Consider the following 16135-nt stretch of genomic DNA (forward strand, 5'->3'; position numbering starts at 1 on the left):
AATGCTGATTCAGCAATATAGTGTATTTCATCAGTAAATACCAAAAAGTTAAATTGCAGCTCATTTCAGATATATGGTAATTGTACAGAATTTCGGAAGCATAGATTCTTCTTCCAACTTGAAGAAAGATAGAAATATTTTGTAGCTTCCCCGAGGATCACGCAACTACAATTCGTAGCATAGTCAACGGAATTCTGGGACTTGTAGTTTCGACATATTTAGATGCCAGGCTTCTAGCACATTTTTGGTCGTAATATGGTTTTGAAATAAACTTCTGTTCCTTTTCAGTTTTTACGAGTAACCCACGCATCTAATCACAGAAACAACGTTTCCAGTTTCAGATTGCTGCACCCTTTCCCCCTAAAACTAGTAAGCAAAGGGCAAAATGGCGGCAAAAGGATGTAAGAACTTCCGACTCGAATCGTAGCGTAAGTTTGGTTCAAGCGCCCGCCTTTCATCGAGGTCTGTTGCTTGTAAAAAATGTGGGAAAGCAGCACTTCCTGCTTCGCGATTTTCTCTCCAGGAAAAATGGTGCAGAGGGAGCAGTTCACAATTACGCCTGGAGTTAATAAATAACATTTTCGCTTCATTTTGTAAGTACTTTAAAAGAACAGCTTTTTTTTTTGTTCTTTTTACTGTGCTGAGTATGCCAACGGAGCGTTTTCAGAGCAATCAGATTTATTTTCTCAGGCTTTATATAAACCTGCAACTTCATTTCTCTGCAGTTTTTCTTTCTGTGACAACATAATGCTATTTTTACTTTTTTTTAAAAAAATGTTACTTTAAAGAATTACATTTTGCAAGTAATGGCTTTCCGTTGTGAGTTGACTGTTATTGCTGCATGCATAATTTTAAATAGAGAAGAATAGCAATGTCTGAAAGCTAGTTAAACCGTACAAAATAAAGATTTGAGCGTGGCTGGTTCTTAAATTGGGTTCTGGATACAGTGGTCTAAAAATATACTTAAGGCAAAATAAGGAAATCTGGAATTCTTCTCACTTCATTAATAGAAGGGTGTGTGTGGAAAATCCTTATATGTTATCCTGGAGTCCATGAAAAAAGATAAACTCATGATTTATTCATTCTATTTGCATGATCTCCCAACTCATCTAAGTGACTCTGTGGCTCACAACAGAAAACAATTCAATAAAAACAAATTAAAAATCAGTATACATACATATTTAGAAACAAAAACTGTTACAAGAAATGTAAACATGTTGAACTTATATGATTACCGAGACCATTTCAAACAGCAATCAGAGAAAAAAAATAGAAGCATTAAACATTTAAATGTTTAATGCTTCTGTTATTTATTCTCTGATTGCTGTTTTTTTGTAATATTTTGTATTGCTTGCTATGTTTCTAGTTGTAATTCTAAGGCCCCCTTAGAGCTTATATTTACAATCATGCAGGTTTTGTTTGAATAGTTTTCCTAAAGTGGTTCACATCAATCTATGGAAAAGCAAAAAAAAGCTCAATTGGATAATATTAACATTGTGTCATTAAACTGACTGTTTTGAGAAAATCAGGGGCTACAGTAGAAAAGATATCAACCTTTCTTAGAAGACACTAGGATATATAAGGTATTCCAGACGCAGTTAGACAGTTTTAAAGATTGTTGCTACAATAATATAGTAGTTGACATATTGAGGTTTCTGCCAGTGAAGGACTTTGAACAGAATCTGTGCTAAAGATCTAGGTAGACTGAGGCACATGTGGATATATTGTCTTTTCAAATTCCCCAATTCCAAACATTTAAACTAGAGCAAGCATGTCTAATCCATGGCCTTGGACAGCTAGTAATTAATAAGATTTTGTAAAAAATGTATTTAAAAAGGATGTTTTCTATTTATATACATTAGCTATATTATATATTTTATGTGCTGTCCAAGACAATTTCTCTTCATTCACTACAACTTAGGCGAGCCAAAAGGTTGGACCCATCTGGTCTGTGGATTTAAAAACAAAGCTACATACAAAATAGAAGATGAAGCTTGTTCAGCTAGTTCCAGTCAAAATAGTGTTGTATTTTAAATCACCTGAATTTCTAGCTGTTTTTCAAAGAAAATTATGTTCAGAAATATTGAACCTGTTGCAATACAGGTTAAGAGAGAAGAGCATTAGATAATAATTGGGTTTGCGCACTGTCCTAAGCTGCCCAAGCTTTTGGAGCAAATGGGCACATTTGGAATCTGTGTATATTAAGGGTCCTCCCACAAATAATTCTATGGGCATGGTCAGACCAATCAGACATCTATCAGGAAACAACCTGATATGACTGCTTCCCATCATTCCTGTAGTTCAGTGTTTCTTAACCTCGGCAACTTTTAAGATGTGTACATTTCCACTCCCAGAATTCCTCAGACAGCCAAACTCTATTTAACTTAACTTCTTCTCTATTTAGCTTAACTTATTTGCTGAGTAAACTACAATTAACTAGGCTTATACAGCATTCTGTTATAGAACCAAACCATATGTTTTTTATAATGTGTAAACCTAGTCACTTTCCTTTGGTTCAGGAAAGAGTATATGTTGTACATATGTTTAAAATTTAACGTAAATTGAATAAATCATGCCAGCTTAAAATGATAAACCATAATCAATGATGTCTATACTTTAGATTTGTCCTAGTCTTTACGACAGATATCAATGGTCATGAAATATTAAATAAGAGTCTTCTGGGTCTTTTAAAATATGCCCTGGACACAACCTGCAGTTCAAAAAACATCCAAGCTAGGTGACACACCATTAATGGTAGAAGTTCTAGTCTCCAAAGATATGGCTACAAATGTCACATTTTGGTGGCATCTTTTCTATAGGAACATGAAACTGTTCTATTATGAAAAATCTCATCATAACCACCTTTATAAAAATAATTAGCCATATTTTACAAACGCATATTGATAGGGTTCCAAAGTGATGTTTTCAAAGTTGGCCACTCACATATTTTTTTCTTTCTCAGGATGGATGCCAGAGACAAGCAGGTTCTGCGCTCCTTGCGCCTGGAGCTGTGTGCAGAGCTGCTGGTTGAGGGTCTTATCATTCAATATCTTTATCAAGAAGAAATTCTAACAGACAATCATGTGCAAGAAATAAAGGCCCAAGTTACTAACCAACGGAAAACTTTGGTACTTCTTGACATCCTCCCAACAAGAGGCCCTAAGGCATTTGAAGCATTTCTAGAATCCTTACAAGAGTTTCCATGGGTGAGAGAAAAACTTGAATCAAAGCGCAATGAAGTTATGCTAATGACTTCTGTAGGTAAGAATTGTTTAAATAATTAGTTTGAGAATATAGTTCTTACTATTAAAAATGTAGAATGTAGTGCTTATTATCAAAACAATTGCATTAGAATTAATATCAGGTTAATTTTTTAAAAAAACTTCACAAGTAGCAACAGTGCTGATTTAATATCTGGGGTCTTACCCCAAAAACATGTTCCAGGTCTGCAATGAAGCTTGTTCCTGGTAAAATGTTCTTAAGATCCAACATTACCATGTTAGCTGTACCTGTCAATAACTATTTAAAGAAACCACGTCATTTGTACACTCATGTGGTAGTTGCATGATCCTAGGAATATATGTGTGTTGAGTTAGAGAGATGATTGTAACATTGCAACTTTAATTCAAATACGCACTTTTTTGGACCATACAGATGCCATATGAACTCACTGATAGTTTTTTTAAAAAGTGCATAATTTATTTAAGGATCTAGTGACAGGTACAGTGATCATAGCCACACCAAATATGAAGTTTCTTTCCTGCTTTGGATGCAAATAGTTTGAATATTTCTAATATGTACTAGTTTAATTCATATTAACTATGCATCTTTCAGTGATAGACCTGAAAAGAGTTTTATGGTCATTTATTTAATTTCTGCTTTTCAAATATTTTCATCTCGAGTGCACATAGTTTGAGTGATGAATTTCAGGAGCCATGAATCTACTTTATTTTTCATGTTGCTGTTGAGTGGACTGCTATTTACATCTTTTCTAGTAGAGTTGTGGTGGTTTCAAATGAGTTGGTGAGAGTTGGTATCTGTCTTGGTTGAAGTACAGGTCCTTGATGGTAAACCCCTCAAGTGGTGCTAAGTTCACTCCACTCTTCTGAGTGAAAAGTATAGCAGGGGATATTAGGAGATTCTGGATCAGTAGAGACAGGAATCAGAGGCTTTGAATTAATAATAATGATGTCTTTATCCAAAGGGGTAGTCAAAACACCATAACTGAGCTGAGCATACCTGTGTTTGACAACCACATAGACCAGGATGCAGTGGGCAACAACAATCAGATACTTTGAGATTCGATCCATCAGGCCTACAGTTGTAACAATATCTTCCATAAAATGTTAGTGGTGATGTTTCTTCTGCCATTATAGTGATGTACAAGTAAAATTATTAATACAGTGCTTTTTAAAACAATATTTTAATTAGAATTTTATAACACAATAAAAGTATAAACATGAAAAGAAAAAAGAAAGCACAGAATTTTGACTTCCGCTGTTTTTTCTATTCAGTGATTCCCATCCTACTCTTTCCCTGTTCTGTTTAATCCTTTTAATCTCCAAATTCCTCAGTCATCAGTTCTATCTTTTCTTCTTTTAGTTCCATTGTTTCTTCTTTCAGCAAAAAGTCCATGTAAGGCTTCTAGTCTTTTAAAATAGTATTTTTCCCCCTGACCAAATTAATTACTTTTGCCATTTTTGCGATTATAAAATTAAGTCAAGTTTATAATTCAATCTTCTTCTATGATTATTTTATTATTCTTCATCTGTTTTATTGCTGCTGTTATCATATAGTTTCCCATATTTCTTTTTAGTTCAGCACTTATAAAATCTAATAATAATTCTGGTTTGATTATAATATTAATTTGCAGTACCTTTTTTATTATGATGGAATTTGCACCCAAAATTTCTTTACAATGCATGGTAAAGAAATTTCCTACACTAATTTGATACTCCTTTATACATTTTTGACTGTTTAGCCAGTGTCATTTACCATTGGTATATCATTTATATTAAATAATGTTAATTTAACACTAGTATTCCACATTTTCTCCAATATAGATATTGTCAAGGAAAATTTGCAGCCTGTAAAATTTTAATATAGTGCTGATTAGATATACTAACAACATTTTGTTCACTCTTGTGTGGTTTGGCATCATTGTTGGCCATCAACTTTGATGATTTTTGTACATGGTTAGGAAATAACAGCATTCCTTGATTTTTTTTTAGTGATGCAGATTCTGCATATGCATTCTCATTTTCCATGAATTACCTAATACAGAGACTACATTTATGAATTCCTTCCTTCTTATTCTCTTGATCGATGTCCTATGGATGCTGTAGGATAGTCCCAACCTTTTTTGTACCAGGGACCAGTTTCCAGGAAATTAATTTTTCTACAGACTTGGGGGTGATGGGTGATTTCGTGTGCTATCTAGATTCCACACACGCGCAACTGAAGCTTCGCTGACTTGTGTGGCCTGGTTCCTAATAGGCTGTGGACCACTACTGGTCTGCAGTCCAGGGTTTGAGGCTTCTTATTGTAGGACAGAAGTTTTTAACTTGGAATCTATAGAGATTTCAAGGGATCTGTAATCTTGTATGGGGAAAAGAATATTTTAAGCTTAATATGAATATTAAGCTTAAACTAATTTAGCTCATCTTATTATTGATTTCATGGCTTAAATAAAAAACCTCACATTACATATTTTTATTTTGGTGATTATATTTGAGCATTGTTTGTTTCCATGATTGGTTTCTAATAACTATAGTTGATGTATTTTGTTTTAGTTAGGTTTTTCTGAGAATGCGTCTGTAGGTTTCAGCAGAGTCTCAAAGCACAAAAAGGTTAAGGAGCTCTACTGTAGATAATGATTCTCTATGTTTGACAGAAGTTATTGCAGGTGCAAGGTATGGTGCAGAACTGCAGGGTAAAAAAGCAGGGATATCTTCATGATTTAGGAGAGAGTATCAAGAAATACGTATGAGGTGCTTAATAGATCATAACAGAGTTGACCATTTTAAGTAACATATAAAAGAGTGTGATGAGATATTAAGGATAAGAGACTCTTGAGGGCAGATTTTTGTATAGATTCAGATTCCATAAATTTAAAAAGTTTTATGTCCTTGGTAATTAAGTTTTTACAGTGTAGGGGGAATTCTGGCTTTATAAGCCATGCTGTCTATGTTTATGCTCATTGTTCTGCATGTTGTGACCTTGAAGTGTGGTTTGTAGAAGTCTGCTCAGCAGAAACATAATGCCACTATTGTAGTTAGATTCACTTCCTGATGCATTCAACCCTATTGCTTACATATACATACAGTCTTCTGGTTGGTTGCAGATATACACCAGTACAACTTAGTGATCAGTGTAAATCTTTACAATGTTATATTGGATTTACATATCGTTCCATATTAGCTATATTCTCTGTTGAGCATTGCAAATCCAATTTGGAATAGTGTTTTCAGATGGATGCACCCATTTTATGTTACTGAGAATCAAGCTTACAAGGTATATTACTTATGTATCAATAATTTTCAGATAAGTCACTGCTGAAGCATCTGAAAAGATACCAAATTTGTTTGCAATGTAGTGAGAAAAATGAAAGCATGGGCATGGGGGACCTAGAGCTGTTCAAAAACTTACAAGGAAAGTTTCCACATTTCCCATTTTCATCAGTTCTTCTTAAGCATTGATGATAGACTGTTATCAAAAGCATAACCTTCATTCTTTGTTCAACTATGGTGTTACATGTATCAAATAGACAACACCATTTACAACCTGTGCAGTTGCATTCTGTACCAGCTGAAGCTCCTGAATGGCCCTCAACCACATGTAGAATGCATTGCAGTAGTCCAAATGGGAGGTCTCAAGAGTATGAATAAGAATGAGCAGAGCATTCCTATCTTTAAATGGATATAATTTCTGAGGCTGTCATAATTCCAGATCATCATTAAACAAACAGTCATAAATCACCAACTACCTGGATCAGTAAGCAAATAATTGGAACATGCACAACAGATAAGAGCTTTTTAATCCCACAAGAGATATTTTAAAGCTGTATGTTACAGACATTCTTTTGTTCTATTTTTGGATATAACTGTTAAAACATATAAAGAGTAACATATTTCTATATCCTATGACCCCCAAATCACTTTAATTCCTTTAAATTGTCCAAACTAAGTAAATTAAAACATCAGTATTTCAAATATAAGATTGGGTAGTTCCCTGCATTGCATACTTGGCTAAACAAGAAAAGCAGCAGAAAAAAACATGTGATGCTCATAAATATCTGGATTTCAGGTTAACAAGTAGGTTTCAGATTCAGAAAGACTCCAGTTATCAACAAAAGAAGATTTCTAAGCAATTTCACCTCTGTTTGATCCATCTAGTGGATATGTTTACCATGTCTCTATAAAAAGTAGTTTCATGCCTAGTTTTTAGCCAATCAGGTGATAAGATGACTTCCTAACTGAGGATTTATTTGGAGGAATACTGGCAAAGGCAAAATAGTCTGAAAGGCTCTGCATAATGTTTACAGTTTTTAAGAAAAGTTGTGGGTGTTGGCAGAAATGTTTAATTCTTTCTAGGAATAGCAAGTTAAAATAACGCACTGTATGTTTCTGTAAAATGATAAATGTGCTATGGAGTGAAGTTAAGGTTCCTGTGGGATGTTTTCTTTCTATTTCTCTCCTTCTTCCCTTCCTCCTTTTGTTCTGCTCCTAAATACTAACCATATTACACACACAATCAATTGCATGTAGGAAAATAGGAGTAGGAAAGCAGTTTTACCCCATTCTTCCCTGTTTTGTGATTTTTGGATTAGCTTATTCATATAGCTATTTTTGTGTGAAGGGCATTCAGTCAGATTTTTACAGTTTATCTTTTGGCAGATAATCCTAAACCAGAAGTGGGCAACTTTGTGTCTTCCAGATTTGTCACTACAGTATTGCTCTTGTCAATCACAGCTGCATGGCTAGTGTCAGGGGATTTGGGATATTGCTCTTCTGAGTTAGGTGGAAGACACTATTGCATACCCATGGCCTAAAACAAAGTGTGCAAAAGCATGAGCTGTGCCATATTTGAATGAGCATATGATTCATAATGCACCAGATAATAAAGTTAATATCTAATTGTTGTGAATATGGCCTAGTGCCAAACCCCAGGCCAGGCTGGCAGTCTACACACTTTCAGCTGGAAGGCTGGGAAAAGAATGAGACTACTGTTCTCCCTGTAGTTTCTGGTTATAGAAATGGCTTCACATTTTATATTTTGACCTTTTGAATGCCAGAAGGATTGCACAGGTGCTGGGTGAAAGGCTAGTCTCTTTGAGCCTCTGTGTGTCTGTGTGTGTGTGCTAATTGCACATCTCATACATTGAAGCTCCTATTTCTCTTTGAACCAGAGCTGTGCATTATTATTATTATTTTGCTTTACTATAAATGCAAGTTATAATGACCACATACTAAAGCCCTCTTTTTAAGTATAACTCTGTCCTCTCAGCTGTCACCTTTAATCATCTTGGGTTGATGGAGTTGTTTTTCAGTGCCTGTAACCTCTATTTGAGGTACATTAGGATTAGGAGATAGTTTCCTGGACAGGAATATATATAGATTGCCAAATGCCATCTAGCACAGTGAAAGAAGGCTAAATCAGAGTTTCTGTTGAAAGATTCTGAAGCAAAGTCCTACATTCCTGCCATTTTCTTAATTTGCATAACCTTTTGATGAATTTAAAGTCAATGCATTGCATTGCAGCCTCAGAAATATATCTAAAAAAACCTTTTCAAAATCACCTATTTTAGTTATTGTAGTTTCTTAAATGACTAGAGTAGAGGGTAACAGTTAATATTTTTATAGTTTGATCACCTGAAAATTATTAGCTCATTTTGAGAACAAAGACTGTTCTTATTTCCTTTCATATGTTAAACATTTCATTTAAATATATAAAATATCACATTTTTAAAAACCCAGCAACATAAGACTCTGCCTATTATTAAGCCAAAAAAATAAGAACTAATAATAACCTGCCAATATAAAGGAGGAGGAGAAGGGGTGGTGTTTATAGTAGAGTATGTTTGAGGAAGAGGGTGTATTTCCTGATAACAAGTTCAAACCTTCACACACAAACATGCTGTCACCAACCTTGAACTCTGAATTGAGTGGCCTCCATGGATCAGGGATGACGTAGAAATGTTTCTACAACTGTGGGATGTGCTGGGTATACTAGCTTAGTTCCTGGAGTTCTAATCTGGAATTCAAGTGATGTCTGATCAGATAGGAGAGTTTTTTACCTATGCCAAGAACTATAAAAACCATTCTCAAAATGTTAAGAACACGTTTTTAATTCCTCCATACTGTATTTATTTGATTTCTATGTTTCCATAAAATCCTAGTTTTCTTTGCAGTTGGTTTTCTGTCTTTCACTTGTTGCTAGTGTTTTTACACAAGCAGTTGGAGACACAACAATATATTTTTTGCCAAAATGTAATTTGACATACAGTCATCTGCTGTCCTTTTGGTGAAAATTGGAAGAGATTTATGCTTATTTGCTGCCAATTCTTTGTTTTTGTTCTCTCACACTGGATTACTACAGAAAATGGTTGAATACTCAGCATTATAAAAGTTGTAGTATGATGCCAACCACTTTCTTTAACAGTCTAAATAAAACTTAGGTAAGATTCAGCAGTTTGAGCATTGTTTTAATACTACAATTGCATGTATTCCAGAGATATTCTTGGTGTTAAAATTTTTGATAAAATGAAGAAATAGATTTCCTGCCCAGAAATGTCAATCTTTTGTTAAAACCTATAATACTAAAGTAATATTTCTTTTATAGTTTGGAATCTTTTCCTCAGTGATGACTGGGGCAAACATGGGCGTTGTTTACCTGAACGCCAGTTTTCCTTGTTAGGCAAGACACATCAGGATAGGTGTTACTCCTCTTCAGCTGCTAAGGACTGAGTCTATGTAAAAGGCTTATTAGCCTAACTCGGCCCACTCTGGGTAACTCCTCCCCAGTTCTGCGAAGACCATGCGACAGACTGAATTGCCTCTAAGAAAATGGAAAAAAGAACAAGAACGTAATCAGAAACGCCCCCCTATAGGCCATTTGGCCAGACCATTCCCCAAAGGATGGGGCTGACCTGTCTTGCCTAACAAGGAAAACTGGCATTCAGGTAAACAATGCGCATTTTCCCTTGTAAGGCTGCAACAGGTCAGGATGGGACATACCAAAGCACGGTTGTCCTCGGGAGGGTTAAGATCGGTCCTGGCCTTCACAGTCTGAAACGACCCGTTGCAGGACCCATCTTCCAAACACCACATCCGCTGAAGCAAAGGAGTCCAGCCTGTAGTGGCAGATGAAAGGCGAAGGGGACGTCCACGTAGTCACAGCACTGCGAGTGGAGTGCACCGTGATGCCCCTAGGTATCAGAAGGGACCAACTGGAATAGGCTTGAGCTATGCATACCTTGATCCAGCTACTTACTGTGGATGGAGTCACCTTTCCTCCCAATGTCGAAGGTTGGAAGGAACAAAAAAGAGATTCCGTCCTGCAGAATTCAGCTGTCCTTTTGATATAAAACTTTAAGGCTCTGCGCACATCCAAAGTGTGCCAAGCCTTCTCCAACTCATGGACCAGATGGGGACAAAAATCCAGGAGAACCAGTTCCTGAGCTCTGTGGAAGGAGGTGTTACCTTAGGAATAAAGGCCGGGTCCAAACGTAAAACCTCCCAGTGGGGATGGAAAAGACAGAGATCAGGACGAACTGAGAGGTCGACCAACTCAGAAACCCTCCTCGCCGAAGTAACTACCACCAAGAATGCCACTTTCAGTATAAGAAGATGCAGGCTGGACTGTCTGAGAGGTTCAAACAGAGGTCTGGTAAGGGACTTTAGGACCTTGGGTAAATCCCAAGTAGAGTACCTATGTACCATAGGAGGACAAAGGTTGGTCACACCTCTGAGGAACCTACGAACAGTAGGGTGTTGAGACAAAGATTCTAATTTCCCACAAGTCAGCACTGAAGAGATAGCCGTCACCTGCCTATGAAGCATGTTGGGGGCAAGACCCTTATCCAGGCCAGCCTGAAGAAACTCCAAAACAGTAGCCACTGAAGCTTTCAGAGGTGAAAAGTTAGCCTTGGTACACCAAGTAGAAAAGGATTGCCATGTAGCCTCATAAATATGGATGGTTGAGGGTCTCCTGGAGGCCTGAATAGTTTTGATCACCTTGTTGGAGAGGTGGGAGCTTTTTAAGACATCCCACTCAATCGCCAAACTGCCAGATGTAGCCACTGGGGCTCTGGGTGAATCAGGGACCCCTGAAGAAGAGAGACATCTTTTCAGGAATCTGCCGGGGGGGGGGGGCACTGAGAGACCCATCAAATCAGCTAACCACGACCTACGAGGCCAGTAGGGAGCCACTAATATCACCTTGGCTTTCTCCAATAAGATTTTGCGAATCACGGCTGAGAGCAGAGGCAATGGAGGAAAGGCTTACAACAAGCTGGGAGGCCAGCTACAATGCAAGGCGTTGGTCCCTTTGCCCCTTGGGCAAAATATCTAGAGAAAAAGCTAGGCAATTGGGCATTAAGGGGGGGGGGTGGCAAACAAATCCACCTCTGGCAGACCAAATATGTGCATAATTTGATGAAAGAGAGAGGGATGTAAACTCCATTCAGAGTGATCAACTGAGGTCCTGCTCAGCTAGTCCGCCTGAACATTATCCAAGCTCGAGATGTGATCAGCTCGGATAGACAGAAGATGACTTTGTTAATATGGGCTTTAGTGGCAACATTGTCCGTTATAACCAGGACATGCATCCCAGAGACCTGATTCCTAAACTGTCTCAGGGCCAAACAGACCGCTCTGAGTTCTAACCAATTGATGCTATGAGCCTGTTCCTCCACAGACCATAAGCCCTGGGCCCAGAGGGAATCCAGGTGAGCCCCCCCAACCAGATAAGGAAGCATCCGTCGTGAGGACAAGGCAAGTCTCCACCTTAAAGGAATGGCCCTTGGACATAGCTCTAGATAGCTACCAGTGAAAGGAAAGTAAAACGTGCTTAGTCAACTTTACCTTCCAAAGGGAATGGCTTGACCCAGACCTCTGATGAGGTAACAAGAACCACTGCAGAGACCTAGCATGAAGCCTGGCCCAGGAACAATGCCAATACAGGAAGCCATTTTACCCAAAAGTGGAGATAAATGGGCTAAAGGGGTAGAATGCTTGCTCCGAATGCCCCTAATCATCCCCTGCAGGCTGTCCAGCTATTCCTATGAAAGGAAAACCTGACACACTCTAGTGTCAATAATGGCCCCCAAATGAAGAAGATGGGTAGAAGGAGTGAAATGGCTCTTTTTCCTATTAATGGAAAACACCAGGTCCCGCAAAACTGACATCGTGACCTGCAGATCCCACTGAGCCCTTTGAAAGGAAGCAGACATGATTAAAATATCATCTAAATAACACAGCAGACGCACCGGAAAGGAACAAAGGTGCCCTGCGAGGGGAGCCAGAACTTTGGTGAACACTCTAGGGGCAGAAGATAACCCAAAGGGAAAAGCCCTGTATTGATAATGCCGCCCCTGGTAACAAAAACTTAAAAACTGCCTTTGTGAAGAACAGATGGGAACATGTAAATAACTTTCCGTCAAGTCTATGGATGTGAGGAAATCCCCCTGCCGAACACTCTCTAGAATAGAAGAAAGAGAGTGCATCTTAAAACGCTTGTATACAACATATTTATTGAGCCTTTTTAGGTCAAGAATTGTCCTCCACCACCCCCCGAGGCTTGGGGATAACAAAAATCCTGGATTAAAACCCCATTCCCTGTTGGTGAAGGGGGACCTCCTGAATGACCCTGAGGTCCAACAAATGCTGGATGGTCCCTTCTCCCTGCGACCCTAGATACTGGGCAGGAGATAAAGTACCTTGGAGGAGTGGGGTAGAATTCCAGTGAAAGACCCGATCTAACTGTGGACAAAACCCAGGCATCAGAAGTAATTCCCTCCCATTGGTCTGCAAACCAAGATAATCGGCCACCAATGGGAATAGACTGTGCACTGGCGCTGGCGGTGGTACGGGCAACTTCCTCCTCCTCGAAAGGGCCGTTTTGCAGTAAACTGCTGCCTGCCCTTGCCTGAATGATCTGGAGGAGGTTCTTGGCATTGGTAAGGGCTCGGATGGCCGGTGGAAGCTGGAACTGGTTTCCCCTCGAAACTGAGGACGTTTGAAGTAAGGAGCCATCCGATACTCCGCCCTCTTGAGAAGCGAAGGAAGGATCTTCCACTTATCCTGTTTTTCCATCAAAAAGGACTTGAGGACTTCGCCGAAGAGCTTATCCCCTTGGACGGAGGAAGACGCCAAATTCCACTTCCTCCTTCCATTTGCTTGCCAGTTGCACAGCCAACATATGCGCCTGGCCGCCACCGAGGAAGCAATGGCTTTCGTGGTGAACATGGTCCCATGCAGAGTGGCATCAGCTGTGGCCGCCATGATATTATTGATGTCCTGGTGGGCTCGGACATCTGATGTAGGAATTCCATCTCTCAACTGCTTCAGCCACTTGACCGACGTCCTGGTGAAGAATGACGCTGCAGAAGATGCCTTGACCACCCAGGCAGCCGCCAGGTGGGATCTCTGGAGCGATTGTTCCACACGCTTTTCCTCTGACTTGAGGATCTCCTCCGGATCAGATGGGGCAGAAGATGAGGAAGCCAAAGCTGCCACAGGAGCATCCACTGTGGGAACTTGGAGTGTTTTTGTGAGCTCAGGCCTCATGTTGAAAAAACTGTAAACGGAAGCCAGGGGACTGGGTCCTGAGGCAGGTGATTCCAGCTGTTTCCCAATAACCTTCAGGAACAGTTGAGGAGATGGGACCGCTTCTTTCCTCACCTCTGGCTCATCGAAGAGAACATCTGACTCAGGAGGAAGAGAGGCAGCTATTCTGTGCCCTTCAGATTGGTGAGGTGATCTGCGCCCTTTAGGTGGGCCGTGTTCCTCGCCTTGTACAAGGGACTGAATAAGGTGTGTTTGAAGCAACCCGTGAACACTGGAACCTCGTGGGAGGTGCCTTCATCTGCTGACATGTCAGATTCCAGCTTGTCAGGTTCCTCCACCAAGGATGGAGCCACTGAGAGAGCAGGAGCATAGTCCTCAACCAACACAGAAACAGTATCCTGGAGAAAGGAACCTCTTTTTGAACAAGAGAGCTTCTCGAACCCAGGATTGTCTCTCTGATAAATCAAAAGCTGCAGAAGAATGTTGGGTCGCTCTCTGAAAGCCTTCTGAGATGCCCTTCCTGATGGCCTTGTCGATCAGAATTTGTAAGTTGACAGGGACATCCGATTCAGAAGGTTCAGCTGGTCTGGTCCCAGCAGCAGTAGAAGGAAAGGAGGATTCCACCCCCTGCCTACTACGCCCATGCTCTTGCCAAGGTACAGCTTCTCCCTGAAGTTCATCAAGTTGACTGCCTCCTTCAGAGAGAATAGGAGAAGCGCCTCTCCTGGACACATCAAGGGACCAAATATGGATGCTGGGCCTAGAAGAAATCCACTTCACTGATGAGTGATGCTGGAGAAGTAGCTCTTGCAGTCATTAAGCGAGTAGAGGCTTGATGCACCTTGACTATCTGCTTCTCTGTGGCCTGATGGCGCCTGGAAGTATCCTTCTCCTCCGCTTTTGAGGCCTTCTTCACAAGCTGCTTTCCTTTGGTAGAAGCATCAGGAGCCACCTTTTGAGGGTTGGCAGCTTTGGAAGCTCTGGTTTCCCTTGGGGCTTCAGCCATCTTGGAACAGCAAGGCCTATTCTGGACTGAAAGTCCTGTGCAAGGAGGAGAACCTACGAAGGGATTTATAAAGGGACTTCAGGGGAAATCTTCTCCATCCCCACACCAACCATCACTCTCTTCTGCCCTATGCAACTTCAGTAGGAAGTTTTAACACTTCCTACTGGGACTCATACCCTCCTGGGCCTAATAGGGCAATTAAATATAGACCAGGCACGGCTGGAAGCCTGAAGGCCCTTCTTTGGGATAGGGAAGCCAATCCCCCACCAGAAATTTAAATAAAAAGGCGCCTACCCTTCGATGTCTTCACTCAGCAGCAGCAAGAACTGGGCTTGATGGAGACAGCAAGGCCAGGAGCGGTGGGAAGAAGCAGGCCAGGCCTCTTCAAAATGGCCGCTGGTGATCTCAAGATGGCCACCGGCTCACAAGGCTATTCAAAATGTCCATTTCTGGCCATGAGGCTTGACTCAAAATGGCTGCTTCTGGCCATGAGGCTTGATTCAATTTGGCCTCTTCTGGCCACGAGGCTTGATCTTCTAGCCCAGAAAGATGGCTCCCTGCAGCTTTGCTGCTCTTCAGGTCAGAGGCAGCTCAGAGAGGCAGCGCTAACCTTTCGGCTGCTCGATAAGCCCCGAAGCACAATTAGAGTGTGGTCGCCGCCCCCACTCTTCCAAAAAGCTGTCCAGCTTCTTTTTCTTCGCCGCGGAATGCCCCAAACAGCCCTGCGGCTCCTGGGAAAGGCCGAACCTTGACCCTCAAAGAAAAATGGCTGTCCGGCTGTGTGGAGCCTTCCTTTTCACCCCGGAGGGCTAAAATTGGCCCTGCAGCCCTTGCAGGCTGCTCCGGGTCCTCGAAGCAGCCTCAGCTGTTTGGTGGCTCCATAACTTGCTGGGAAGCGGAGCCGCTGACTTTTAAAGGGGAAGGCTCTGTCTGATGTTTTTTTTAAAAGAAAAAAGGAAAAAAGAAAAGTTTTCCTTACAAGTCTGTCTTTGGGAAGGAACTCCAAAGGCAGGAGAGGCAATTGTTTACGCCAGTGATGGCTAACCTATTCAGCTTGGTGTGTTGAAAATCGGGAAAAAGTGTAGCCTTCCTCGGGTCGTGTGTCACTTCAAGAAATATCAATAATTTGGTTTATGACAGACTGGGCTGGGGTGATCACACAGGGCTGTGAAACTCGTCTCCCTGGTCTCAGGGCTGCAGGTGCAGGATGTGGGGATCGGAAGGCCACCTTACAGGGCTGTGAACCTCATGGATCTCCTTTCCTCCTGTAGCGTTCCTGAGGTAATGAAACTGACAAACCTCAGTTTATGGCGGTTAAAACTGGTTCTCTGCTGCAAAGATC

At 40.5% G+C, this 16135-nt stretch overlaps 2 protein-coding genes and 1 long non-coding RNA gene across 8 annotated transcripts in view; 1 reads left to right on the forward strand and 2 right to left on the reverse strand.

The window, feature by feature from the left end:
• Positions 1-381: 381 nt before the first annotated feature.
• CRADD (CARD and death domain containing adaptor protein) overlaps positions 382-16135 on the forward strand; it is a 30442-nt gene continuing 14688 nt past the window's right edge. The window contains exons 1-2 of one of the 6 annotated variants that reach the window (XM_087968109.1): positions 382-593; positions 2963-3257. In XM_087968109.1, coding sequence (XP_087824235.1) covers positions 2964-3257 — 294 coding nt within the window. In that variant the 5' untranslated portion in view covers positions 382-593; position 2963. Of the gene's footprint in view, positions 594-2962; positions 3262-16135 lie in introns of all 6 variants that reach the window. The other 5 variants (XM_087968108.1, XM_026693819.2, XM_087968110.1 and 2 more) reach the window with 5 other exon arrangements.
• The window catches only part of LOC113431514 (uncharacterized), a 45251-nt gene continuing 32628 nt past the window's right edge, over positions 3513-16135 (reverse strand). The window contains exons 3-6 of the long non-coding RNA XR_015750080.1: positions 10236-10351; positions 9147-10056; positions 4240-4364; positions 3513-4141 (exon numbers count right to left, since the gene is read on the reverse strand). This is a non-coding gene — a long non-coding RNA (uncharacterized LOC113431514). The remainder of the gene's footprint in view (positions 4142-4239; positions 4365-9146; positions 10057-10235; positions 10352-16135) is intronic.
• LOC148130200 (uncharacterized) lies at positions 12822-15401 on the reverse strand. Its single transcript, XM_087969066.1, has 2 exons — positions 15088-15401; positions 12822-14828 (listed from the first exon to the last, which is right to left on the reverse strand). The coding sequence occupies exon 2, from the start codon at positions 13785-13787 to the stop codon at positions 12822-12824; it is 966 nt and encodes a 321-aa protein (XP_087825192.1). The 5' UTR covers positions 13788-14828; positions 15088-15401.

Source organism: Notechis scutatus, chromosome 6 (genome assembly GCF_049901735.1).
Source record: "Notechis scutatus isolate UNSWTSFEM ecotype Mainland chromosome 6, rNotScu1.2, whole genome shotgun sequence".
Lineage (NCBI taxonomy): Eukaryota > Metazoa > Chordata > Lepidosauria > Squamata > Elapidae > Notechis > Notechis scutatus.

Coding starts and splice junctions, on each gene's coding strand:
- LOC148130200 (XM_087969066.1), bottom strand. CDS start 13,787: ATGAGGCCTGAGCTCACAAAAACACTCCAAGTTCCCACAGTGGATGCT.